We start from the raw sequence: 26,792 nt of genomic DNA on the forward strand, positions 1-26,792 counted from the left end.
TCCCCAAATCGCTCTGGTAATTGCTGTTTTTCAGTATGAAAATTAAGATGTTTTTTGCCATCTCTATTCATGCATTCTTTAATTTTTTTTCTCTTATGAGATTTCGTGTGAACCCACAAACAAACTTGTCATGCTCTGTGGCAGCTTATTTCTAACTTATCTCTTATTTCCACACCTTTAAAATGAATATGCAGTTGAGCTATTTTATATTCTCTAGCCCCTTTCAAGGTGAGACCTAAAAGTGAGTAAGAACGTCTTTTTAATCACAGATTTTTATACAAGTGTCTCTCTGTATTTTGTTTTCTTTTGTTCTATAGGACTCTGTCTAACTGGACGTATGAATTTGACAAATGGGCTCCTTCCGTGGTGAAAATTTCTTACAAGGTTTGGCATCCTGTATTTATTTTTTGCTTTTCCGCATTTATATATAGACCCTATTTTCTTCATTCCCTATGCACATCTGTGAACTGTATCTGGTTGTAAAGTTTTGTCATGTACATCATGTACTAAACAGTGAGAGTTAATCATCCCAAGAAGATTACTGTAATAAACCATAATTACTTTCAGATAGTGAAATGCAGAAGAAAATTGTTAATTATCATATTGCGAGGTTTCTGATGAGAGTAATACAAATGACAAATATCACACATCCCGCGTGCTCCTGCCATGCCCACTGTTCCTGCAAAGTTAGACAATTACCCGGGCGCCCGGGCGCCTGCTGGACGCTCCTGTAGAAATGGAGCCTTTCAGCGGAGCAGCAGGTTCTCTGCTACCTTGGGGTCACCATAATTGCCTTTTCTTTCTCCCCCCCCCTTCCCTCGGTCTGCAGTGGGAAAGCTTCTCCATAAAGGTCTGAAAAGTGTCCAGACTTGTGAGCAATTTTGCCAAGCACTTTCTTCCTGGATAATGGATCTGTATATGATAATTGCATGTATGTGCAGTCCTTAGTCACATGCCTGGGCTCCATTAAGCCTGAGCAGTGAGAGACAGCGCACGCCTCCTTCCATCGGGTAATATACATCTGTATTTTCTTCCCATTCAGGGCACCCCTGCCATGCGTCGCTCCCTTGTGCCCCAGTTACGGAGTGGCAAATTCAATGTCCTCCTGACTACTTATGAGTACATTATAAAAGACAAGCACATTCTTGCAAAGGTATGTTTAAAAAAATTATCTTATCTCTAATTATGGACCATCGCAACTGGAGTGTAAAGTATTCCCCAAATTATACTCCCTAGTATAATTTGCTCGTTAGGTGGCTGGTCTCTCTCTCTCTCTCTCTTTCAGTCAGATGTATTTTGGTCATGCGTTTTTCATTTTATGTATGCTGGGGGTTTTTGTGTTTTATTTTGGTTGTTGTTGTATGTCACTGATCCTGGGACTCTTACCTACCCTATCCTATCATAGTTTATGCGCTTACATCTCTTTAAAAAAATTCACCTGGGGGCTTCCCTGGTGGCGCAGTGGTTGAGAGTCCGCCTGCCACTGCAGGGGACGCCGGTTCTTGCCCCGGTCTGGGAAGATCCCCCATGCCGTGAGCGGCTGGGCCCATGAGCCGTGGCCGCTGAGCCAGCGGGTCCGGAGCTTGTGCTCCGCAGCAGGAGAGCCCACAGCAGTGGGAGGCCTGCGTACTGCAAAAAAAAAAAAAAAAAGAATTCACCTGGGTTCCTTCAACTCTTTTTTTCTCTCCAACAGCCCTGAACGTCGTGCTTTTGGAAGAAATAATTGTTTTTGTTGCCCTGGGATATTGTCAGCAGCGTAACGTCATTTCTCTTGTGTCTTTGTCTCTCCAGAGATGAGTAGGCATTTCTCCATATGGTCTTCTCCATATGAACGTTTATCCCAGCTGCAGTTTTTGTGCTATTCCTGTTTTATGTTTTTCCTGGTGAAATAATGGGCTATTATTGTTTGAATTACTCTGGGCTCTTTCTGTGACTATTTATTTGAAGCCGGGAAAGAGTCGTTTTCTACCTGTGACCTACATGTCTGCTAATTTGTATGTCCTAAGTTGTCCTTTAGCCAAAAACTAGAGTTTTTTTCTCCATTTATACCATCTTGTCTCCTAATATATTCATGTAGAATGATGGGAGTAGTTTCTGTCATAGAGGAAGCCTGAAAACTTAAATTTTTTTCCTTTAGTAATTTCCTTTACCCTGTGGTGTCTTGAAAGCACTATAATCTGAAACTAAGTTATGGTCAGAATCGAACAGAATCACTGTTTCTGGGGTCTGTTCTATCTCTGCATTAAACCTTTGCCCTGGGAACAGAGTTCTGTTCATGGCCTCCTAGGAAATAACATAAAGGAAATGGGCTCCCAGGGGAGGTTTGTTTAATCATTGAGATGGCACCAGCAACAATGCTGTGTTCCTCTTCCTCATGCTCCAAGATGAATTTGGCAGTGTCAGGAATGACGTGTTTTCAATATAACTGTGGGAATGTGTTTGTACATTTGAGATCCTTTAAAGAAAATTCATACCATGTCTTCTGCATATGTATTTCAAAATTCATCAGAGACGCCTGGTAACGAGGTGTATTGCTTTTATTTGTCACTGGAGAAATGAAGCTCTAGAAAGGGGTAGTGATTTTTTTCTGAGTGCAAGACCTAATTAGTAGTAGACCCGATAGCAAAATCATAGGCCTCTGATTCCTTGTTTATTATTTCAGAAGCTAAATTAGGCAGGGAAGTAGATTTAGAATATTGACTTAAATACATTTTTATCTCCTGGCCTCTTTTCACGCTATTGGTAACTTTGGGACAATTGATCGTACAACTTTAATTATTCTTAAGCAATTTTCTTAGAGGTAGCAGAGGAAGGAAAAAAATTTTAAAACCCTGGGAGTTTCTTTTTCCCGAACATCCCAGCCTGACTGATGATTTTATTCCTTTTCCCGGGACTTCACTGGTGTTTCTAATGAGGAGGGAGAGGACTTTACAGAACGCTTTGCCGTCTCCCTCCTCTCTAAGAGCTTTGCAGCGGGATCCAGGGACATCTGAGCACCAGATGCTTTTCTTGGCCATTACCGCTGTTTTGTGGGGAATGGATAGGCTTAGTGGGATATTCCTCATTGTTCTCACTTTGAGAAACAATGACCTTGGAGAGGGCTGAAGGGTCAGATGTGAGAGGGGAAGGGGACTGGGTGTAGACTTAGGAAGGAAGATCGTGACATATGGTCACATTTTTAATTTTTGAAGTGATAGTTATGCTGGTGGAATATATTGTGTTTAATTCTGAAGTTTTGGCGTAAACAGAGGAATGCTATTTTAGCACTGCCCTCTCTGCCGGTAAGTCTCTCCTTTCATTTTAGACCTCTTGAAATTGGGGTCCTAGATCTGGCAGGTAAGGAGTATGTATGAACTAAGAGAGTCCGGGTTGCCAGGTCTTCTAACGTTTTAAAAGAAGCTGGATGTCCAGATTTTTATGTGAAATGTTCCAACTTTTAAATGTTAGCAACTAAGTTCAAATTAAAAAAGAAAAAATTAACAAAACAAAACCATGAGCCAAACCCTGAAGGTAGTAGTCAGCCAAGGCAATAGAAAAAGGGCACGAAGCCAGAGTACTTCCGCTGCAGGTGCCTGCTGACGCCATCTTGGAGAAATCAGCCATTAACCTGAGCTTCAAGTGAGGAGCTATATTCTGTACTTACTATGAGCAGAGGTAACGGAGCCATTAAATCTGGCATAGCTGACACGACATAACATTAATAGAAGGAGTATTGGATGGGGAGACACAGGAGCTAATTCTGGCCCAACTATTTCATTCTGGGCCCAAGTTTCCGTCTTTGTGAAAGGGTAATTTGGAATCACATTCTATCAGTCCGTTCCATTACTACATAGTGCACGATGATCTGTCAGGTATGGGAAATAGACTGTTAAGATTCTTTTATGCTAAGGAATCTCGTGTCATAGCTTTTACCAAGCATGAGATCTTTGGTTTTCCACATCACCACTTGCCTCTTAGAAGTAGCTGTGTTTTCCCTTGTTCACCGTATGTTGGTCCTTCCTCTTCTGTTATAGATTCGGTGGAAATATATGATAGTGGACGAAGGCCACCGAATGAAGAATCACCACTGCAAGCTGACTCAGGTCCTGAACACTCACTACGTGGCCCCCAGAAGGATCCTCTTGACCGGGACCCCCCTGCAGAATAAGCTCCCGGAACTCTGGGCCCTCCTCAACTTCCTCCTTCCCACGATTTTTAAGAGCTGCAGCACGTTTGAGCAGTGGTTTAATGCCCCGTTTGCCATGACTGGAGAAAGGGTACCGGCCCAACTTTTGTTTTTCCCACTGCTTGACAATGAAATGAAATGAAATGAAAAGACCTAAAGCTGAGAACACTAGAGCCACAGAAAACCCATAGGGTGGTTTACAGTGTTGTAAAGTATCAGGAAGCCAATCAGTGGATGTGTATGTTCTCACTCCAGGGATATTTTTCCATCCAAAGAAAATGGATCTAATAATGGATGTAAGATCTAGGATCTAGGGTGTCCTAATCCCATTGTCTTTTGCCAGTGTGTTAACCAGGCCAACAGAGGGTGTTTCTGGCTGGTGGAATGCTTAACTGCTACAGGCCACAAGGAGGATAAATGCAGAGATATTTGTTCAATCTATTTAACCACAACTCAACCAACCGAATATAAACCTTAAAAAGAAATATTTCCTTGTTATAAACTTGGGCTTCCCTTTAAACCATTTCCGCATTAAGAGTTTGTATGTAAAACCAAACTGGTTTATACTAATTTTCTTTACACATTGTTTTCAGGTTTTAGTGTAAGCCTCAGTCTTGTGTGTATATATAAATACTCCTCAAACCCCGGAGTAGCCATTTTCAAATTTCTTATTATCGTTCCTTCCACTATAGGAACGAAAAGCCACTTAACATGCTTTAGGGAAATTTGTGTTGGAACTATTTGGCCCTTTAATTTTGAGATGTCACAGGTACATTAGCCTTTTGTTAGGAATTCACTGGCTTGCCCATTTGGAGAAGGTAACGTCAATCAGCTCTGCCCCCTAGAGGTGAATAGAGGAAGGTGAAAGAGAAAGCGAAGGAGTTATATATAAACAGGACTGAACTTGAACAAGATCAGAGCAGAGCAAAGGAGGATGCAGGTAGAGGGGCTTAGAAAGCCACCGACGTAATCTGGATCCACTCTTGTTCTTTTCAGGTTCAGGCCCTGTTCCCTTGGTATGTTTCTGCATCTGAGACAATCAAAGTTAAGAGCCTAACTTAATGCTTCAGTCTGAAGGAAGAACACATTAACTATTGCCCTTTTACTCGTGTTCCACCTCAGCCTTTAGTCAGCCTTTACTGCAATCATATCCCATAAAATTCTGAGCTGTTAACACTCCTGATCTAAAAGTGATGGCTCTGGGCCGTTTTCTACAAAACTCAGCCTTCAGACCAAGACACCCGTTTAGAGGCTGTTCTGTTACCACCTGGTAGGAAGGTGGGAACAGCATTCTGAGGTGTACATGATGGGTATAAACCTAGCCTTAATGCACATAAAATTTCAATCATATATTGAAACCAATAATAAATGTAACGTGAAGAGTCATTGCATGAAAGATCTTTTTTTTTAAAAAAGCAAAAGATCAAATTCATCTGAGGTTCTCTTATAGGTGGACTTAAATGAAGAAGAAACTATACTGATCATCAGGCGTCTGCATAAGGTGTTGAGACCATTTTTACTGAGGAGACTGAAGAAAGAAGTTGAATCCCAGCTTCCAGAAAAAGTATGTTGCAAATTCAAAAGTTGTGCTTTCTTCCCCTGCCAATACATTTGGACTACCTGCCCCTGAAATTGTGTTTCGGAAACAGCAGGCATGTGTTTTAGTTCCAGGTAACTGGGAAATATCTTAAAGGATTTTTTTTGTTGTTGTTAGATGGAAGCTAGGGGATTTAATGTAGAGAGAGAAGGGAAATTTTAGCATTTCATCTTGGTTTCCAAAATTTTGGGGGCAGATTTTAAAAAATAACCAAATTCATTAAGTCTCACTACATTTTAGCTTTAACTTACATTCACTTAACATTACATGAATTAACATTCTGTTTTAACTTTAGATTTTTTCTTTTTACTAACCTCGTTGAGTTCACTCTTGCGGGCGCCATAGAAATGTTCTGCTTTGAGCCACATAAGCCTTTGAGTTTGGGGCTTGTATCAGTACCAAGGGACGTGGTAAACATTTGCCAGGTTTCCCGGTAATGTGTTTACTGTTGGATGCTTGGGATGTCACAGTTCTGATAGTAAGTGAAAAATAGGGTTCCTGCAAGTTACAGACACATCATCTAATTTAAGTTCCCGTGAACATTTTAAAAAATATTTTTCAGATGACTTTTTGGACACTGATTTTTCAGTGCTTTAGAATGTCTTTTGAGCCCTTAGCTCCACATTTTGGGGTTGGATTTGGGTATTGGTTTAATATGTTTTTGATCATAGTTTGGAACCGCACACACTGGAGTTCTACGTTTCATTCTCTTAAAGATAGATTGTTTGGCATCGTGCACTGTTTGTTGCATGAGATAGTTTGATGTGAGTTTTCTCTTTAGGGGAGCCAATTGTGAAATGTGTGTTTTGCATCATTGTGTTTTAATGACTCTATTTTTTGAACAGATTGGTTCATCCTGCCCAGTTTTAAGTGGGATTGGCAAGATAGTATACAAAGTTGATCACTTTGCTAAGAGAGAATTTTGATCCCTAAGCCCCTATTCATTAGCAGTTGGAAAAACATTAAATATTAACACGGTTCTTACACCATGCTTCTCCCAGCGAAAACCTAAATATCTGAGTATTTTATTTTGCTAGTGAATGCATCTTGGGGATTGAATGCCGTTGATATTTCTTTGACTTCGTGTGGTCTTGGCATCTTTGGGTAACCCCCTTTCTATTCAGTATGGACTTTAGTTACAGAATAAGCTGGGGAATGGGTACAGTGGTCATGTGGCTGCCTTGAATGTTACTGAGATCCTGCAAGTTATAGAGACGGAATGTTAAAGATTTTAATTTGTCCCATACTTCCTTTTGTTTCTTTAGAAGAGCTATAAAATAAAAGGCAATTAACTGAAGTTCTTCATTTATTCATTCCATAAAACTTCTTAATCTTGTTACTCATTACTCTGAGCCAGTCTTGAATGGCTAATATAGATAGATATTTTAAAAACACATTACAAGTTGAAAGTATGCCCTGCTTTAAGAAAATCCATTGTATTAAAATCCAAATTTTGCAGCGTAAGGATTATGGGGTGATTGGTCATATCACAAAGGGATTCTTTGCTTTACTGAAATATTGATTTCACAGCTCTTTTCACAAGAAGACTTCCTGAGTATCGATAAATTTTAAAAATCTAGGATTAGATTTTCAAGAGCATGTTTCTGACGTAAAGTACACACGTACTGTTTAATATCCAGACTTTTATATTGGAGGTATGTTAAACACCCTGTGTGTGATATACAGGCATGCCTCATTTCATTGCACTTTGCTTCATTGCCCTTCATAGATACCATGTTTTTTTCCCCCCAAATTGAAGGTTTGTGGCAACCCTGCGTTGAGCAAGTCTGTCCGCACCATTTTCCGGCATAGGCTAATTTCATGTCTCTGTGTCACGTTTTGGTAATTCTCGCAATATTTCAAGCCTTTTCATTATTGTTTTATGTGTTACGGTGATCTGTGATCAGTGATCTTTGATGTACCATTGCAAAAGGATTATGACTCACTGAAGGCTCAGATGAGAGCTAGCATTTTTTAACAATAAAGTAGTTTTTGATTAAGGTATGTCCAATTTTCTTAGACACCGCTATTGCGCACTTAATAGACTATAGTACGGTGTAAGCATAACTTATGTGTGCTAGGAAACCAAAAAATTCTTGTGACTTGCTTTATTACCATATTCCCTTTCTTTTGTTGGTCTGGAACTGAACCCGCCCTGTCTCCAAGGTATGACTGAATTATCTGTCTACCTTTACCTGGAGGCAACTTGGTGGAGTGGAAGTCATGGGCTCCGCCCGCCAGAGTGGACCTGGGTCCCCACTGCATTCTCCGTCTCATACTAGCTATGTGAGCTTGGGCAAGTCTCTTAACCCAGTGGGTGTCAGTGTTCTCATCAGTGAACTGGCAAATAGACAATACCTGCTTCACAGAAGAGGACTGAATGGATGCAGTACTCATAGCACTATGCCTGGCACGTGGTAAGGGCTCAACTGGTGACAGCTGCTACCACCAGAGTCCTTACTTTCTACTCACACTGCTGTTTCTGTTGCTGACTTCTGGTTCTGCTTCCCTGTTCACTTCAAGTTCTTTCTCACTGTTCCCTGGTCCTGGCACTTTCTGTGTTCCTGCCCCATCTCTGTCCCCACAACCTTTTCATGGCGAATAGGGGAACTGATCACTTGACATGTGTACGTAGCTGTTATCGATGTGGTTTGGCCAGTTTTCACTCTTTGCTCTTTCTACCTTGTTAGGATTTTTTTAATCTGGGGAAGATTGGCCATTTAAGTGTCATCCTTGGGGGTAAGGAGCTTTTTTCTGCCACCATCTGCTTGTAGCCACAAACAACATATATGTCTTTCTCAGGCTGCATAAGGAATCTAGAAAGGAATTGTGGCCGATGGCAGGAAAAGGCTAAATATTTTATAGAAGTGATGCTCCAATGTTTTCATGAAAAAGAATCAGGGCAGTGGATTTCCATTTTATTTATTTATTTATTTATTTATTTTTTATTTTTTATTTTATTTTTTTTTGCGGTAAACGGGCCTCTCACTGTTGTGGCCTCTCCCGTTGCGGAGCACAGGCTCCGGATGCTCAGGCTCAGCGGCCATGGCTCACGGGCCCAGCCGCTCCGCGGCATGTGGGATCTTCCCGGACTGGGGCACGAACCCGTGTCCCCTGCATCGGCATGCGGACTCTCAACCACTGCGCCACCAGGGAAGCCCCATTTTATTTTTTAATTTACGTATAATAAAATTCACTCTTTTTGGTGTATAGTTCTGAGTTTTGACAAATACATAGCTACGTTACCTCTACCCACAATCAAAATACAGAACAATTCTGTCTCCCTGTCCCCCCGACCAAAAATTTCCTAGTGCTCTCACTTTTTAGTCAAACTGTCCCTCTACCCTTAGCCTCATGCAACCGCTAATTTGTTCTCCATCCCTGTAGTTTTGCCTGTTCCAGAATGTTGTATGAAGGGAATCAGACAATGTGTCTCATCAGACCTTTTGCATCTGGTTTTTCATTTAGTGTAATGAATTTGAGATACATCCAAGGTGTTGGATGTATCACTAATTGGTTCATTTTTATTGTTGAATAATATTCTATTATATTGATGCAGCAGAGTTTGTTTATCCATTTAACTGAAGGAAATTTGGGTTGTTTCTAGTTTTTGATGGTTATGCATAAGTCTGCTATGAACATTTGTGTATAGGTTTCTGTGTGAACACAGGTTTTCGTTTCATTTTACTAAATATCTAGGAGTGGGCTTGCTTGGTCATATGGTAAATGTACACATAACTTTATAAGAAACTTCCGAATGGTTTTCTAAGGAGTCTGAACCATTTTGTCGTCCCGCCAGCAATGTATGAGCATTCCAGTTCCTCCACATTCTCCTCAATAATTGATATTTTCAGTTTTTAACGCTGTTGGCCGTTTCAATAATTGTGTGCTGATAACTTGTGACTCGTCTTCGTGTGTTTATTTGGCATACATGTGTCTTCTTTGATGAAGTGGTGCTTAAATCTTTGGCCTGTTTTTTTCCCAATTATTTCTTTTCTTATTGTTGAGTTTTCAGATAGAAAAACTCTTAAAAGTACAGAGTACCAGCCCTAGCCCCAGTAATTCTGTTCAGTATAGTGGGAGTGACCTCAGGAGTCTGTATTTCCTCAGATGAAACCAAAGCAGGCATAGAAGGGCCACAGTTTGATAAATGCAGTTCTACTTCATAGAAAAACTAGTTTTAATCAATGAGTATTTAATAAAAATTAGTTTTAATCAATGAATATTTAATGACTTAATGAGTCTAATGAAACACCTAATGAGCAAGAGAATATACTGTCTCCAGGCCCCTCCCAACACCACCACCAAGCTGCTGGCATAAGATCCATTCCTTATACTTACGGAAGAAGCGCAATTCATGGAAAAGGGATTATATAAAACCTAACTTAAGCTAAAGAAAAATTGATTTTTCGATTTAGCTCCCATTTGAGGTTGTCTGTGCTGACTTTCCCCTTTGTATAATCAAGATCCAACTGTACTTGCCATTGGCTGTGTGTGTGTCTAAATATGCTAAAATATGTATACAATGTCTGAGATTAACTAGAGGTTGACCTACCTAAAATCGACCCTGATTTTGATATAATCTGTATACAACCACAAAAAAGCATTGTTTAGATGGGCAGCTTTTATATTCGTTATATAAAAATTTAGAATGCTTGATGTAATTAATCATCACTTTGTTCCTCTCTTGCCATAGATTCTAGAACCTGGGACTTTCATAAATTTAATCTTGGAAATCTCAATTCACAAAGTGGTAATATATCACACACAGTAGTCTGGATTTATTGGTCTAATAATACCTCCTTTTGGAAGGGAAATTATAAGTGAGGAATAGTGTTTAGGGAGAAACTATGAATAAAGGTTGAAAACTTTTACAGGGTTATATGGGAGGAGAGTCTGGGCCAATATAACCGCCCAATTTAGCTCCCTGAAGGGACCAATTTGATCATTACTAACATAAGGAGTCTTAGGAGATAACTGTCATGTCCATGAGGCTGACACCCCAATTTTACATATAATTTGAAAATAATAGTCCCAGTGGCTCTCATAAGCCTAACTTGTTGGGAGAATCATCCCTGTTAAAGAGTCATAGATTTTATTTCCTTCAACACCGGCATATTTTGAGGAACTTTCAAATTCATGCTCTAATCAGGGACCGTCATGTTTTCTGGAGGCGACCCAGACCCAACAGAGTTTGAGATGGCGTGTTGATTACAAAGACTTTCCTCTCCTCGCCACTGTCAGTCTGCATGTCTACTTTAGCATTCTTCAGTCTGCCCTTTTCTCAATGCGTAGCTCTGATGGCTTGATCTGTGCGCTGCACTGCCCTTGGGCGGGGCTGGAAGGTGCAGGAGCTGTACCAGAAATTGGAGGCATGGTGGGAGATATCACTGAACGATGGCATGACAATGAAAGGCAGCGGCATCCACCCCATCAGGAGGAAGGATCCAGGCCTTCAAGTGCTTTAGGAGAGGGGTCCCCAGAGCACACAAGGGTGTGTGTGTGAGTATGTGGGGAGGTGCTTACTAGTTAGTATCCATTGAGGTGTGGGAAGAAGATTTTAGAGCTTCCATTTATATTACTTTTTCTCTTAAAAATAAAAAAAAATAAGCTTTATTAATTTAACATACAGATGGACACTGGTACCCGTGTGGTATGTATGCACATCAGAAAGTCAGGATACCTTGCTTAGACTGTATCAGTTATCCCGGGCGGGAGTGTGACGGGAAGCACCTCCACCTGGGGCATCAGATATCCGCTCACCGTCACAGCCTGGTTCCTGCGCTTTCTGCCTACTGTGAGCATTGCGGGTTTCCCCGTATCCAGATAAAAGGATTTTAGGATGATCTCATTTTAACTAAACTGACACCCCCGGCCCTCAGAATGAATGAAGGGCTTTAAAAGATTCTGCAAAGGATTGCAGGTTGAAAACAAGACGGATGACGTAAGCACAGATGGACGGTAGGAAAAGGGCAGTCCTGCCACCTCTCCTGTTCCTAGTGTGGGTTTTCACCAGCCCCATTATAACCCCAAAAATTAGATGTCATCAAATTGGCCTCTTGAAATGTAGATATAAATCAACTGCCTTTAACATTGACCCCTGTCCCAAAGGTAATTTGTGTTTTGAGACATTAATGTCCGCACATGCATATAATTCATAGTTAAATATATGGGCGTGTATTGGGAAGAGGTGCTTTAGCATGTCTTCCTGGTAAGGAACTGCCATCAGAAAAGTTTAATGACCACTTCTTTGCGGGAAATGAAAAGGAAGATTGACTTTGGCTGATAGATGTGATTGGGGAAGATCTTGCAGAGAGCCCTCGGGGAGAGTAAAATTTGGAAAGGAAGCCCTAAGACTAAGGACCCTCACCCCAGGCCTGGGGGAAAGTACAAAGACAAACAAAATAGCTTGGACTTGTTTGGGAGGTTACAGGGAGCAAACGTAAAATATAGTCGTGAAACTTAGGATGGTGATTTTGATGATGTGTATCGAACTAGCTTCTGGTACCCCCTAATTGTGCTTGGGAGGAGGGCTGGGGGGAACATCACCTTCCTACAGCAGCCATCAGCTTCTAGGGTTGAGCTCGCTTCTCTGCTGACTTGGCCCCTCTGGGGGTGTTTGACATCCCTCTCTGCGTGGCATCATCATGCGTGCCTCCTGCTTCCCAAACTCCCTCCCCTCCAGCTCTTAGCAGCAGCTAAATGATGGGAAGGAGGTTGAGGGTCCAGTCCCTCGTTCTGGTTCTTCTGTCTCCTAACGTACTCACAAGCAAGCCTCAGCCCTCCTTTCCACATTCAGGAAAGTGTGCACAAGCTGGCTGGCAGGGAGGCCCAGGTGAAGGTGAACCATCAGGGCAGAACTGGGAAACCTAAAAGTCTCCGTGGTCATCCTTAGCATAGAGCTTAAGGAAGTCGAGTCTGGTTCGATCCTAACTGCACCATTAAATAGATGCGTCGTTTCAACCCCGTCACTTAACCTTTCTGATGCTCAGTTTCCTTACCTATAAAACTCGAACACCACTAAATGTAACTGTCCTACAGCTCTTGTGTAGTGAAATGGGAGAGGGCACATAAAGCATTTTTGCACGGGGCCTGGTCCATAGAAAGAACTCAATAATACTAGCCCTTGGTGTCATTTTTATCATTATGCTTGTTAAAGTCTGAAGTTGTTTAACATTTTTCTACACCGTCATCAAGTTTCGTGGAGAGTTAACAGCTCTTGAAAAAGCCGGAGTACTTTGAAAACATGCAGCATCAAGTCTGTGGAGCACAAAGCCTGTACGAATAGTGCATCCTTATTTATTAAGCTTGGAGATGTTTTTTCCACCCTGGCCAAGAAAGTCATCAAAAACTAAAACAAGTCTATGGCAGGTCACTTGCTTTTCTTAACTTTTCTGCAGAAGAATCCACCTTTCTCTAATCTGATTTGGTGCATGAAAACGAGTAGCAAAAGGCTATTAGTTGCGGTTCTGGCTGGCCTGACAGGTTCCTTCTAAAGCAACAATCGAATGAATATTCAACTTCTCTTCATCTGTGACCTCCTCGCCCTGGCCCTCAGAGCTGAAAATAACCTGATCATTTTTAATCAGTTTGTTAAACATTAGGCAGCTTGCTGCTTTGCTTTTAATCACGTTCTGCAGATTTCTAGGCATTGATCTGATGTTTATTATGAAAATTTCACATTTGTATTCTGGGGATTTTTTTTAATAAAGAAAAACAATAATAGGAAATAATCAAGGCAGATTGTGTGCATTAGGAGCGTGAGAGAAGTATTGCAGGTGTGTATGAAACCACCAGCACATGAATTCCCTTTCACTGTTTTAAATTGGATTTTTCTGTTATTTCAGAATGGAAGCACATGTGGCCTCGCCTCTAAAGAATATGGTCCTAAAGTTGCATCCAATTGTGGATTAATTCCTCTCTTTTGCCTGTTATCCTCACTAGGGTAGTATCCTCTCATCCTTCAAAAGCAGAGGGTAATTACATGTAGTCAACCTAGGGCTCTCATGAATCTCCTTTTCAGATCGGTATTGGGGGTAGCCACCTAGGACCCTTTAAAAAATGTTTTCCAAAGAAAATCAGAGGTTATTGGCCAAGCACTGTTTTTCCTAAAACTGTTCTGTTCATAGGAAAGGAGGTATAGGTGGGAAGCAGAGGAAATACTATAAAAAAAAAAAAGAAAAGAAAATACTCTGTGTGGAACATCTTTGAATTTGAACAGTTTGCCAGCCTCTCTCTCTCTCAAGTATGGAACAAGGCAAAGAAATGTCCGAAAACATGACCCTAGTGTCAATGGTCAATGACATACAGCCTTTTGAAGGTCCCTACAGTATAATGGTACCTTTAGTAGTGACGACTGTGGTCCTCTCCATCACTACCACCTCCCCACCCCATCTCCTCCGTGAATCCAAGAGGGGGGCAAGAGAGATACCTTTGTGGTTCCAGGAGTGCCACCAGCAGCCATGTCTCAACAGTCTTCTTAGAACAGGCACCTTCTCTCTCCCGCTCTACTTACTGTTCTTTTTCCCCAGGTTGAATACGTGATCAAGTGTGACATGTCAGCTCTGCAGAAGATTCTGTATCGCCATATGCAAGCCAAAGGGATCCTCCTCACAGACGGTTCGGAGAAAGATAAGAAGGTACGTTGTGAAAGACGTTGAACTCAAGCTGCTGTCATGTATCTTCTTGGGGCTGTGACACTGGATACTCCTAGGAAACATCCCTGCTAATGCTGATTTGTCGAAGCGAATTACTGGGCTTTTTCTGGAGCTATTGTTGCTGCCTAAGAAAATCTCTTAGCCTCTTACCTGCAAACTGCCGAGGAGCAGTTAGAAACGAACACCATCTTGGTGTTCGTATCACCAAAATAGTTAGCTATGCTCATGTCATTTCTGCACGGAAGATAGCTGCCTAAGGGTGTGGTGGCATTATAGGAGGTTTCACAATCCAGTTTCATTCCCCGAGCATCTGTTCCATGCTTCCAGGGAATAGACAGCTGTGATAATGGGAAATACCTGGTCAATTAATAACTTCTATTTTCACTCTACTTGTTCTTAGGGGAAAGGAGGCGCTAAGACACTTATGAACACTATCATGCAGTTGAGAAAAATCTGCAATCACCCCTATATGTTTCAGCACATTGAGGTAAGTCAGCGTTCTCTGTCGTGACCCTGATCCTTACTGTGCTGTTCCTACTAATACCATGCAGACAATTTTTTTTAAGACAAAATAAAAGAGCGTTAAAACGTGTGGAAGTTGAAACAACATGGTCTGATAGCTTGAAGAGCAGAATTAACAAACATGAATTTTCTAGTTATGGATTCTCATTGGCACCAGACACTTGCGCATCTGGAATTTTATAACCAGGAGGTTCAAGTAGTGAGAAAATGCTGTAAGCTATGGCTCATTATGTGGGTTTGGGTAGGTGCTGTGATGGGCCTTGTTATAGTAGGAGCTCCGAAATGGAAGATAATGATAAATACATCCAGCTTCTTCAGAAGGACGCTGTGGAAAATATTAAAATAATGTGTTCAAACCCGTTGAACAGAAGGATGTTCTCTGTAAAAGTCACTGACTTTAGTCTGTTACTTAGATTTGTATTTTTTCCTTTCTGGCCTCTTTCATGACAGTGTAGATACAGGCTTTTATCCTGAGGCTCTGGTCTCTAGGAAGCTATTTTTAGGGGAGAGGACGTACTCTGCCCTGTTCGCTACATGCGAATGAGTTTCCTAAAGTTGACAATTTCACCCCAGTAGGAGCCATCGACTTGAGCAGGAAGGAAAAGGGGCCACAGTTGTAGCCTCCACTTTTCAGTGTCGCCGCAGAGGCATATGGTCCTAGCGGCAGTTACTTGCCAGGGCACTGCTTACTTTCCACTACAGATGAGAAGGAGGCATGGGGCAAGTCACTGCAGGCTCCGTGTTGGCACCAGCTTATTAACAAATAAATACATAGAAGGTTCTAGGAATTTAACTTTCAGAAACATATTCCTGGAAATGAGACTGAAATATTCTTGACTTTGAAGATTCTTTTTTTCTTCCTTCTTTTTGGTAACCGCGCTTGTTAGGTGACAGTATATATCGCACCTCTGTTCCTGTCCTGGAGTCCTATCCCACCTGTGGTGGGAAATTAGAAAAACTTCTGACACTGTTATTGCCTCAGGGGCAGGCAACCCTTCCTTTATAGAGTAAAAGGCCCTCGATATAAGTGAAATGACAACAGTAAAAGGAAGGAAGGATGGATGTAGGGAAGGAAGGAAGAAAAGAAAGAAGGAAGAAAGGGAGGGATGGGAAGGTCCCACCAACAAGCCTATTTAGACACATAGTAGGAGAATCCACCGTGTGGTAATAAGTCTGTACCCCAGGTCACTTTTGACTGTGACTTGGTGTAAGTCACTCATAGCTACTTGACTTGTCATCAGATGGTAACAGATTATAGGACTGGCAGGAGGATAAACTTAAAAAAAAAAATAACGTATGAAGTGTCTGGTAAACCAATAATGTGATAAATGGGCTGTAAGGTATCCATGAGTTAGTGGGGTACATGTTGGGTTGGAGGAGCCACCAAAAAAAAAAGATCTATTGATGAAAATGATCAGGGTCATGTCAGGTCAACCTGTCACCCACTATCTTATTTTTCCTAAAAATAATTTTAAGATATTTACTTTGTAAAAGTATAGAGGAGTTTGAGGACTTAGAAATTATGAAAATTAGGTGTCAATCTTAACTTCATTTTGGTTATCGTACCAAGATGAACCTCTGAGACACACTGGGCCGTGTCAGGAAGGGAGAGGTTGTCAAGCTTCTATCTGGAGCACCTGGGGAGGGAAGGGGGGAATCAAAGAAGCTAGGTCTAAGTAACGTGTCCTCCTTGGCCTGCACGTTGACATTTTAAGTAGCAGTCAATAGAAAGAGAGACTTTGATTTGCAGTTTTTTTAATGTAAAATACTTTCAGGAGCACATTCCTGGCAATGAGACCCACAGTTATTTGCAAAGGTATCACAGTTGTGAACCAGAGATGGTGTGTGCATTTTGCTTTTGTCTTCGTTTTGTTTGCTTACACACCCTTTGTTCATACTACTTCATACTAGAAACCTGGTCTCTGGATTGGGCTCACTGCCTCCCTGGGGATCTTCAAACCAGAGAAATGAAAGCAGTGTTTTTAAAATGCTGCTGATACCTGACCTTATCACCATCTGTCAACACATACCATCTGAGAGTCAGATGAGACCCAAATCTCTAGTCAGGAATGGCACCTGTAGAGACGAAAGGGTAGGCTTGGAGTCAGGGTAGGGTTTTTAGCTGAGGTCCATTGGCGTTAATTTTGCCGGCAGGGCAGCCTCCGGAGGGGCTGGGCCTGCCATAAATGATGAGCATGTTTGGGAGCAAAGCCCAAAGGGAGGATCTGGTCCCCTTGGAGGAAAGCTTCAGTGATCTGGGAAGGAAGGGGAGCAGAGAAGGGAGACAGCTGGTGGTTAATGTGAAGGTGTGACGTGCTCTCCTCCCCACAGATGGTCTCCCTTCCCATAAGGAAGGAATGCGAAAGTCACATGGAGAACAGCAACTTATTTCTTCCACAGAATCAGTGAGGAGGGAATTCTGTAATTAAGTTCTGTGTTTTAAAAGTGGAAGCCGGTCACCTGAGGGGTGGTATACATTTAGAGCCTTATTTATAATACAGAAAAGCACAGGATGGAAGGGATGTTAGGATTCCACCAAACTAAGATTTACAGTATGTAGTACATAAATAATCATTACTTTCACTGTTAACTATTTCCACAGTGTATTTATGTGTATATATTAATCTTGATTTGCTTGTATGAAGCTCTTCCTCTAGTCTAGACTCTAAGCTCCTTGGGGTAGCTACTTCATTTTTTTCTGGATTCCCAGTACCTGCCTACCACAGCCCTGGGCCAGTCAACACTTACTCACTGTTTGATGAGTGAACTAGCCCTATCATCTCAGTATGAGAGTCTAGAGACTTGCAGACTTGTGGCATACGTTTCTGGCAGAACTATAGTCTGAATTCAAAGACTTTGAGTTTCTGGTTCATTGTATAACGAGTGTTTGCTTACTTATTCATTATCTTATTTAACTGTGCTCTAGAAATAGATAGGATGACCTCACTAATAGAATAATCATTAAGTTAATAATTTACAGATCCGTTTTTGAGAATCATTTTCTTCTCTCTCTTTTAAAGGAATCCTTTGCTGAACACCTGGGCTATTCAAATGGGGTCATCAATGGGTAAATCTTAATTTTTTTTTTTCTTCCAAAACATAGTCTGTTGGTCCTCCCTAACTTTTCTTTCTGAAGTGCTTCCTATCACACAAATACATACCGCCAGCCCCCTCAGCCCTCCTCTCTCCTCAGCAGAGGGTACAGAAGTTGTTAACCAAAATGATATCAGCATTCCCTTTTACTTTACTGGCATAAATTACTACATGCCTTGAGCAAGTTGCTATTCAAAGGACATAGATCTCCTTTAATAGACTTAACAGTGTCCCAGCGTTCTAAAAACGTTGTCAGAGCTTCAAAGGGTTCTTATAACCGATAGTGTAGCTTGAGCTCAAAGCGAGTTTACCATAGGAAGTCTCAAGTTGATATTCAACATTAACGTGTATGAGAGGAAAATGTCTCATCTGCTATGCGTGTATACACCTTGACAGTAATTTGTTAGCCTATGGTCTGTATAAGAAATAATTTTTCACTAGCAGTGGACATTGAAGAGATGCATGCCTGCAACACAACAAAACTGAATGTTGCATTAATAGAAAGTCTCTGTTTTGCTTGTGTGGCACCAGGGAAATTTTTATTTTTAGGATAAAGGGGTCAATTCTTGGATCCCAAGGGCAGACTGTGTTGCTCTCCTTGTCTCCTTTTCTCTCGGTCCTTTGTTCACTTCTGGTGCCATCAGGTTGGCCAGGGTTGCATATTGAAAACACGGCCTTAGGGGGTGTTTGGAGGACAGTCTCAGAGTAGGGGATGGATGTTGGGAAGACTTACACTTGAAAATGTCTATTCTGTGTGTCATAAAATCAACTACCAATGATACGTTTCAGTATTATAGACTAGACTGCACATGCACTGGGGAGTTTTCCCGACAACATCACCCCTACAACTAAGTTTTAATAATATGACACATCCCCGTTGATAAAGAGGAGAGTGGTTTCTTGTGGAGGAGAAGAACTCTACTTTAACTCACTAACATTCTTCTCTATCTGACAGCACTCTATCATCGTGTTTTTTAATGTGAATTTCTATGTAAGCCAGGATTGTGTCCCCTCCCCAATCCATTCTTTACAGCGTACATGGCGATCTTTTAAAAAGATGTCTTATCTCGTCACCCCCCTGTTTAAAACCCATCATTGGCTTTCTGTTGCACTTAAAACTAAAATTAATAGAGCCCTACAGGATCTGTCCCCCCTCCCACCCTCTTCATCTCTGCTGTCATCTCCCAGCATCCCCCTCTGCCCCCCGACTTAAGCTTAAGCCACACACACCATTTTTTCAATTCTTTAGACTCACCAGGCTCTTTTACTCCTCAGGGCCTTTGCACATACTCTTTCTGCTTCCTGGAATCTCCTCCTCTCCAATCCTAAGCCCACCTTTTTCACCTGGCTGCCTTTCGCTTATTTCAGGTTTTAGCTAAACTGTTAGCTCTTTAGCGGGTCACCTTTGATGCTCTAAACCACTGGCTGCCAAATTCTTTTCTGCAAAGGGCCAAATCTCAAATGTTTGCACCTTTGCTGGCCAAAAAGTCTCTGTTGCACCTGCTCAACTTTGCCATGGTAGCTTGAAAGCAGTCCATAGGCAAACAGAAATGAGTGAGCCTGGCTGTGTTCCAATAAAACTTTATTTACAAAAACAGACAGCAGTCCAGGGGCTGATGTTTGGCCAAGCACTGCTCTAATGTAAAGAAGATGTCACATGTTGCTGTGAGCGCTCATAGCAACTTGCTATTTTTCTTTTTAGGGCTTATCACAAGTTGTTAATTAGCCCTTTGGAAGGCAGGGATTCCATTTTGCTTATACACATGCCTAGCAGTGTGCTTGGCACATAGTAGGTGCTCAGTAAGTATTTCAATGAATCTTAAGCGCCCTAAATTAGTAATTTTATGTACTTAATAAGTTAGGGATTTAAAAAAATGACAACATATACATATATGCATGTGTAGGAAAGACAGAGAGAGGGAGGGAGAGTTGAGAGAGTCAAAGTATTAGGTTTCCTTTTCTTTCTAGAAACTGTCTTCATACCTAGAGTATATAATATACTTTTTATGGGTTTTCTAGAAATATGTTTTATTCTTTCCACGCAAGAGTCTCAGTTGCTTCGGAGTGGATGCTCATTCACTCATTCATTCATCCATTCATTCATTCTGTAGTTACTTATTGAATGTGTACTATGCACAAGGCACTATTTGAAAATCAAAGCTCTACTGGATCCTTCAAGAAGACAGCAGTAATACTGTCTTCTTGTTTTGCCTTTTTGGGTTCAGGGCTGAGCTGTATCGGGCCTCAGGAAAGTTTGAGCTACTCGATCGTATTCTGCCAAAATTGAGAGCGACCAATCACCGCGTGCTGCTTTTCTGCCAGATGACGTCTCTCATGACCATCATGGAGGATTACTTTGCTTTTCGGAACTTCCTTTACCTGCGCCTCGATGGTAAGTGTGTAAGGAATTAGGCTCTGAAGCCACACAACCCAGAGTGCAGGGATAATGGGCACTGAGATCGAATTCCAATCTCAGCCAAAAGGAGCCGTAAAATTCTTGAAGAATTAACTAGCAGGGTGGGGTGCAGCTTCTCTAGACAGCAGTCTTTATATCCTCCAGCTTAAAAGAAGCTGAAATTATTTGTGCTGCTCTTTATGTCACGTACAAACCAATACAAATGGACTTAGGATCACTTATAAGTACCACAATTAAAATAAGCCAAACTAAACTAAAATTGAAAAACTCTCCTTGCCCTTAGGCTTGTCTGTTACCTGTGCACCATATAGAATACTTTGATAAGCCTTTAGCTTTCTCTGTGAAGGCATATTTTAGGGGGATAAAGGCTATGACTCCTTTCTTCAGTGACACTGTTGGAGTTCATTTAAGATTATATCTATCGTTAAAGCTTCTCTTTCTAAATAGAACATATCTACATGCTACGTTAAGAGACAGGCCTTCACTCTTTGCTGGATTTTGCCAACTATGTAGAATATTGGCCTGATTTTAAGAGTGAAATTTAAATACCATGTCCTTAAAAAATTAGTCAGAAAATATGAATGGAAGAAAGTACAAATTTAGGGATACTTCCTAAATTGCTATATGGTTTGGGTAGCAGCTCTAGCATTTCAGAGATTAAAGCTATCAAAATTTTCATACTATGGCAGGGGTAACATTTTCAAAGAGTAGTAAGTAGGGATAGGAGCTGATGTATAGCCCGGCTGGTGTTGAATTCCTGCATGGTGTTACGAACACCGACTTTTATCCAATGCAATATTCAAGTTATCGTCAAATGGGAAATTTAAAGTTCATGTTCCATTAAAAGGTGTTGTTTTATTTTCAGTCCAACATTTTCTTCCCCTTTTGCCGTGAATTAGATATAACTGGATATTTACCAACCTCGGACCTGCCCTATGTTCTCTTACTTGAGTTTTTAAGTGAATTCTCTATATGGTGTAACTCTTAGGGCCTTATTAACTTTTAAATTAATTATACCTCTGACAGACTTGATTTTTTAAAAATCTTTTTTGCCTCTCCTCCTTAAAGTCACTGAAAACAGAGGAATGGTTAAGTCAATGTTAATTCTGAATTCATGACACAGTTACGTCAACCACAGTCTGTCTTTTGGCAAATCTGCCTGTGTCTCATCTTCTGACCTGATGCATTGGCTCCTCCCTCTCTGTGAGGGGTAAGTTCAGCCTTCTGTCAGCATTCTTCCTTTGAAAGGCAAGCCCTCCTTCACTGCTGCTTGAGTGACAGGGGTGGCGGCCAGCTCTATTTTCCCTGGATGTACAGCCCCCCACAGGTGTCCTGTAGAACTGTTGTTTACTATTCTGTGGCATTTCGTTTGGAATCTCAGCTCTCTTGGGACTGTGACCTTGGAATGTTCGAGTCTGGGAAACTTTCAAGAAGTGATTTCCTTGAAACAAATCTCTCTAATGTGTTCTTACCAGCTTGAGAGAGTGTCTTTATTTTTATTTAATTTTTAAAAATGTTTTGGCTGCGTTGGGTCTCTGTTGCTGTGCGCGGGCTTTCTCTAGTTGCGGCGGGCGGGGGCTACTCTTCGTTGTGGTGCACGGGCTTCTCATTGCGGTGGCTTCTCTTGTTGCCAAGCTCGGACTCTAGGCGCCCGGGCTTCAGTAGTTGTGGCTCGTGGGCTCTAGAGCGCAGGCTCAGTAGTTGTGGTGCACGAGCTTAGTTGCTCCGAGGCATGTGGGATCTTCCCGGAGCAGGACCCAACCCCGTGTCCCCTTCATTGGCAGGCGGATTCTTAACCACTGCGCCACCAGGAAAGTCCTGAGAGAGTATCTTTAATATTCTGTTGGTTGCTGTCCTTATTGTTATTAACCATAATAGTCATAAAAGCTAATGTTTATGGAAGACCTACTACATGTGGGATGCCAGGCTAAGCGCTTCATGTACATTATTAATTTAATTTTCTCAACAACCAAGCTTCTGTTATCCCCTTCTTACCAGGTACAGGTATGATCCCATTTAACAGATGCGAAAACAGAGGTTTAGAGAGATGAGTTAACTTGCCATAGGTTACACATGAAGCAAATGGTGAAATCAAGTTCTCACTTAGATGTCTCTGATTCGAAATTAGTTTAGAATCAGTTTTAGCAAATCCAGCAAGATTTATTCCATCTCTGAAAATGCAGCTTGCTTTCCTAGAGACATTTGAAGACTGATTTTGAACTGAATTCATAAATTGTAAGTTGGTTGATTGAAAATGACCAGGCCATTACAAGAGAATGTGCTACTCACTGATCCTACCATCAAAGGCCTTACCGTTAGGTTGGAGGAGGCAAGTAAGCAAGTTCCGTTAAGTGTTACAGATGTCATTGAGAAGGCTGCATGGGCTTCTACCTGGAAGAAACAGCAGCCATTTGTTCTGGGGTTAGAGAGAATTGATGGCAAACAGTCGACATACACGTGGATAAATTGGTACACACACTGCCAGCTGTACCACCCTCTTAACCCAGTTGTTAAAATGAATTCAGATTTTCATTGCTGAATTTGATGTCCCAGATTTTTGACCTCAGGGGGAAAAAAAATTTGATGACAGTTAAGTAGATTTTTCTCTGCAGAGATTATGGTTGCATGAATAGATTTAACTACGATTCCATTATAGTCTTTGTTTTCACTGGAAATGATTTTTGAGTGAGAGCAAGTGATGAAGTTACATCCCAGAAGACAACATTTTCCAAAAGCAGCTGAAACTAAGTTAAAGTGACTAATCATGAAAGCCAGGCAGTGTGTTCCTTCTGGCAAAATCCGCAGTTTTCATCACAGTTGCCCTTATTATTAGTTGTATGCTTGGTTATGTTCTACATTAAAGCCTATAAGAACGCGGACTTGATATACTTTAAATCCTGTGCCCACCTACAAACAGCATTTCTTTGGCTGGGGCTAAACCCTGACACGGTAGTTTGACTCTCCTCGAGCAGTGTCCCAAAGATCGCTCATGAACAGCAGAGATCTTGGCTTGCAGAACCTTTGACTAATGGAAATGGTAACCCAGCAAATTCTGAACCTTGTAATAAGAAATGCCATAGCTTTGCATGAAAAGTGATTCAATCATATTTTTTCCTGGCTTTATAATGTGTCAAGTTCCAAGCTACGTATATGATTTAAATACACACCAGATAACATGGTCCGTCTGTTTGCGTCAAGTGTCTAGCATAGGGCCTAAAAACTCTTTTGACCAGATAATTTTGATACCCCTTTTGTTTTTCAGTGCTTTATTTTTCACTTAGTGTTATTTCATCCCAAGTAGGCGTATCCACTAATTAGTTTTATTTATATCTTAATGCATGTAATTATTAACTGATTATTTTTCAGTTTAGTGGATCAAAAGTGAACTTCTGCCCTCTTAGTATATAGATGCACAGTTTTTGTACCCTGATGTCAGAAAATAGATACAGTTGGTCCCTCGTCCCTCAGTATCCAAGGTGGGGGCTTGGTTCCAGGAACCCCACACACACCAGAATCTGCAGATGCTCAAGCCCCTAATATAAAACAGTGTAGTGGGACTTCCCCGGCAGTCCCGTAGTTAAGGCTCTGCCTTCCAATGCAGGGGGCGCAGGTTTGATCCCTGGTCGGGGAACTAAGATTCCACATGCCGTGCAGTATGGCCAAAAATTAAAAAAACAAACAAACAAGCAAAAAACAGACAGTGTAGTATTTGCATGTAATCAATCTGTGCACATCCTCCCATATACTTTAAATCATGTCTAGATTACTTATGATACCTAATACTATGTAAATAGTTGCTGGTGCTTGGCAAATTCAAATTATGCTTTTCCAGAACTTTCTGGAATTCTTAATTTGGAATTTGGAGTACTTTTGATCCACTGTTGGTTGAATCCCTGGATGATGCATAACCCATAGGTACAAAGGGGATGACTATACCATTATCTCTGGGAACTCCTTCTTTCCCCATTTTGGAAGTGTTTGCTTTTTTTTTTTTTTTTTTTTTTTTTTTTTTTTGGTTTCTTTGGCTTTTCCTTCACTTTAAGGCAGAGGGTAAATATGTGAACCAGTAATCTATGTGAGTAATTTTTTTAAAAAGTCATTGCACCTGGGCAAATGGTGTAGCAAAATGGTTTCATGATAGACCAGAACATGTCTTCCATTAGCATCTTGAACAGATAGTTTATCGTGATCTCAGAAAGCCAATTCTGAAAATAAGAGAAAAAAGGGCACCACGTGTTCGAAACCTCGTTTAACAAAACACATTTCACGTTCCTCCCCGCAAATCTAAATTCTTACAATTCAGCATTGCAGGATTTGACCAGGTTGCAAAACTTGAAATCTGATTTGGAAAGTAGAATGAGCTCTAAAGAACATTGCTTCATTGAATGGGGACTCCCAAAGCCCCTTGTTTCTAATCCCCGTTTGCTGTATTCAGGAATGTTCTTTTTCCCTCCTCAGGAGGGTACTTACTGTTTTTATTAATATGAAAAACAGATCTCCCCATGTTTGGGAACTTGAACCTCCACAGTAACTCGATTCCATTAGCTGGAGTCACTTAGATGTTTTAATCCTCTGAAATAAATTTTCGGTATATTTTCATCGTTAAAAAAAAAACACCATGTAGAAATAATATTTGTACAACAGGTGGTCAGGGACTATCACGTAACATACATATATATATGTCCCAACAGCCTAAGACCTTTTTCAGAACTCTGCAGCTACACTTTTCTGGTGAAATATATTCAGATGGAATATGGTAGTTTTTTTTCCTTTCCACAATGCAGTTCATGAAATGGCCAGGTAAATACATTACAAATACATTGTATGTGATTGAGGGGCTGATTTGAGATGCAAGTCTGGGTACCTTGGTGCCCTAAAAGTGAGTACCATTCTCTGGGGTTTCATACTCTCTGCTTATTCACTGTTTCAGAGTCTCATCAGATACCATGGGGTGAGCCATCGCCAGGTGTATTACATGCTGCTTTGTATGGTTATAGTTTATAACTCAGCGGAGCAGAATATCAACATGAGAAACCAACTGAGAGATTCCTTTTTTTTGGCTTCAAGTCTTGCTAACAAGGATAAAAATATTCCATTCACATTTTATGTTTTTACCAGCCGGATCATGCTCAGTAGCCATCTGAATGGTAAAATATAGTAGAAATAGATTTACTTTTGTTTCCATTCTCTTGGGCATGAACAAGTCCTCACTCTAAAGCCTGTTGGCAAAGTAGCTTTAAGCCATTATAATCAATCTTTTAGGCGTGTGTGTGTGTGTGTGTGTGTGTGTGTGTGTGTGTGTGTGTTAAATTATTTGGTGTTTTCAAGCATAAAAATAAATTCAGAGGGGGCTTCCCTGGTGGCGCGGTGGTTGAGGGTCCGCCTGCCTATGCAGGGGATGCAGGTTCGTGCCCTGGTCCGGGAGGATCCCACATGCCGTGGAGCGGCTGGGCCCGTGAGCCATGGCCGCTGAGCCTGCGCGTCCGGAGCCTGTGCTCCGCAGCGGGAGAGGCCACAACAGTGAGAGGCCTGCGTACCGCAAAAAAAAAATTCAGGAAATGTTTCCACCAAGTTTTAGGTTGACATAAGAATGTTATAGGATATGTAAGTTTCACAGATGCCCAGTCAGAATGTTTAAACTCTTCAACATTTTGGAACAATGAGTAGTAGACAGAGTATTCCTTCTTATTTAGAGAAAAGTCTCTTACTATCTCTCTATTTTTTTTTTTTAATTGCAAGATGTTCAAAGTTCCTTTCAAAAGTGCAAAAACCTTAGGGGATTTCCTCACCAATACTAAGAGGAGTCTGAGTCTGTTTCTCAAGGAAGTAGGCCTTTTTGTCTAACTCTGTGACATTTTCAGACAGGAGTTAATTGTCAAATTTATTTTTCTTATCCCCTCAGGCACCACCAAGTCTGAAGATCGTGCTGCTTTGCTGAAGAAATTCAACGAACCTGGGTCCCAGTATTTCATTTTCTTGCTGAGCACAAGAGCTGGAGGCCTGGGCTTAAATCTCCAGGCAGCTGATACCGTGGTCATCTTTGACAGCGACTGGAATCCTCATCAGGTGTGCATGTCTCTGACTTGGGTGCCCAGGCCTTCCTTCTGGAGAGGAGCTGAGAGACTAGCAGTTCCCTCCCTCATATACATTTATGGGGCAGAGCACATTTCTAAACGAGTGGACCATTTCCTCAAAGGGAAAATAGCCCAGCACATTATTATGGCTGTTTTCTTATCTCCCTTGGAACATAGATATTGAGATCTCTTACACACGCCTTTGGTGTACCTTTGAAGAGTTCAAGTTTCGGGGACAAAGACTCAAGTTTCTGCCTAGTTTTAAGAC

The 26,792-nt window shown here is 41.3% G+C and overlaps 1 protein-coding gene across 3 annotated transcripts in view; it reads left to right on the top strand.

The window, feature by feature from the left end:
- The window catches only part of SMARCA2 (SWI/SNF related BAF chromatin remodeling complex subunit ATPase 2), a 173,887-nt gene that overhangs the window by 68,571 nt on the left and 78,524 nt on the right, over nt 1–26,792 (top strand). For all 3 annotated transcript variants that reach the window (XM_024734212.1, XM_024734210.1, XM_024734211.1), the window contains 9 exons: nt 318–384; nt 1,043–1,153; nt 4,014–4,256; nt 5,616–5,729; nt 14,294–14,401; nt 14,820–14,906; nt 17,962–18,008; nt 20,260–20,426; nt 26,353–26,516. In XM_024734212.1, the coding sequence (XP_024589980.1) occupies nt 318–384; nt 1,043–1,153; nt 4,014–4,256; nt 5,616–5,729; nt 14,294–14,401; nt 14,820–14,906; nt 17,962–18,008; nt 20,260–20,426; nt 26,353–26,516 (1,108 nt within the window). The remainder of the gene's footprint in view (nt 1–317; nt 385–1,042; nt 1,154–4,013; nt 4,257–5,615; nt 5,730–14,293; nt 14,402–14,819; nt 14,907–17,961; nt 18,009–20,259; nt 20,427–26,352; nt 26,517–26,792) is intronic.

Source organism: Neophocaena asiaeorientalis, unplaced genomic scaffold (genome assembly GCF_003031525.2).
Source record: "Neophocaena asiaeorientalis asiaeorientalis breed wild unplaced genomic scaffold, Neophocaena_asiaeorientalis_V1.1 scaffold256, whole genome shotgun sequence".
In the NCBI taxonomy this organism is placed as follows: Eukaryota; Metazoa; Chordata; class Mammalia; order Artiodactyla; family Phocoenidae; genus Neophocaena; species Neophocaena asiaeorientalis.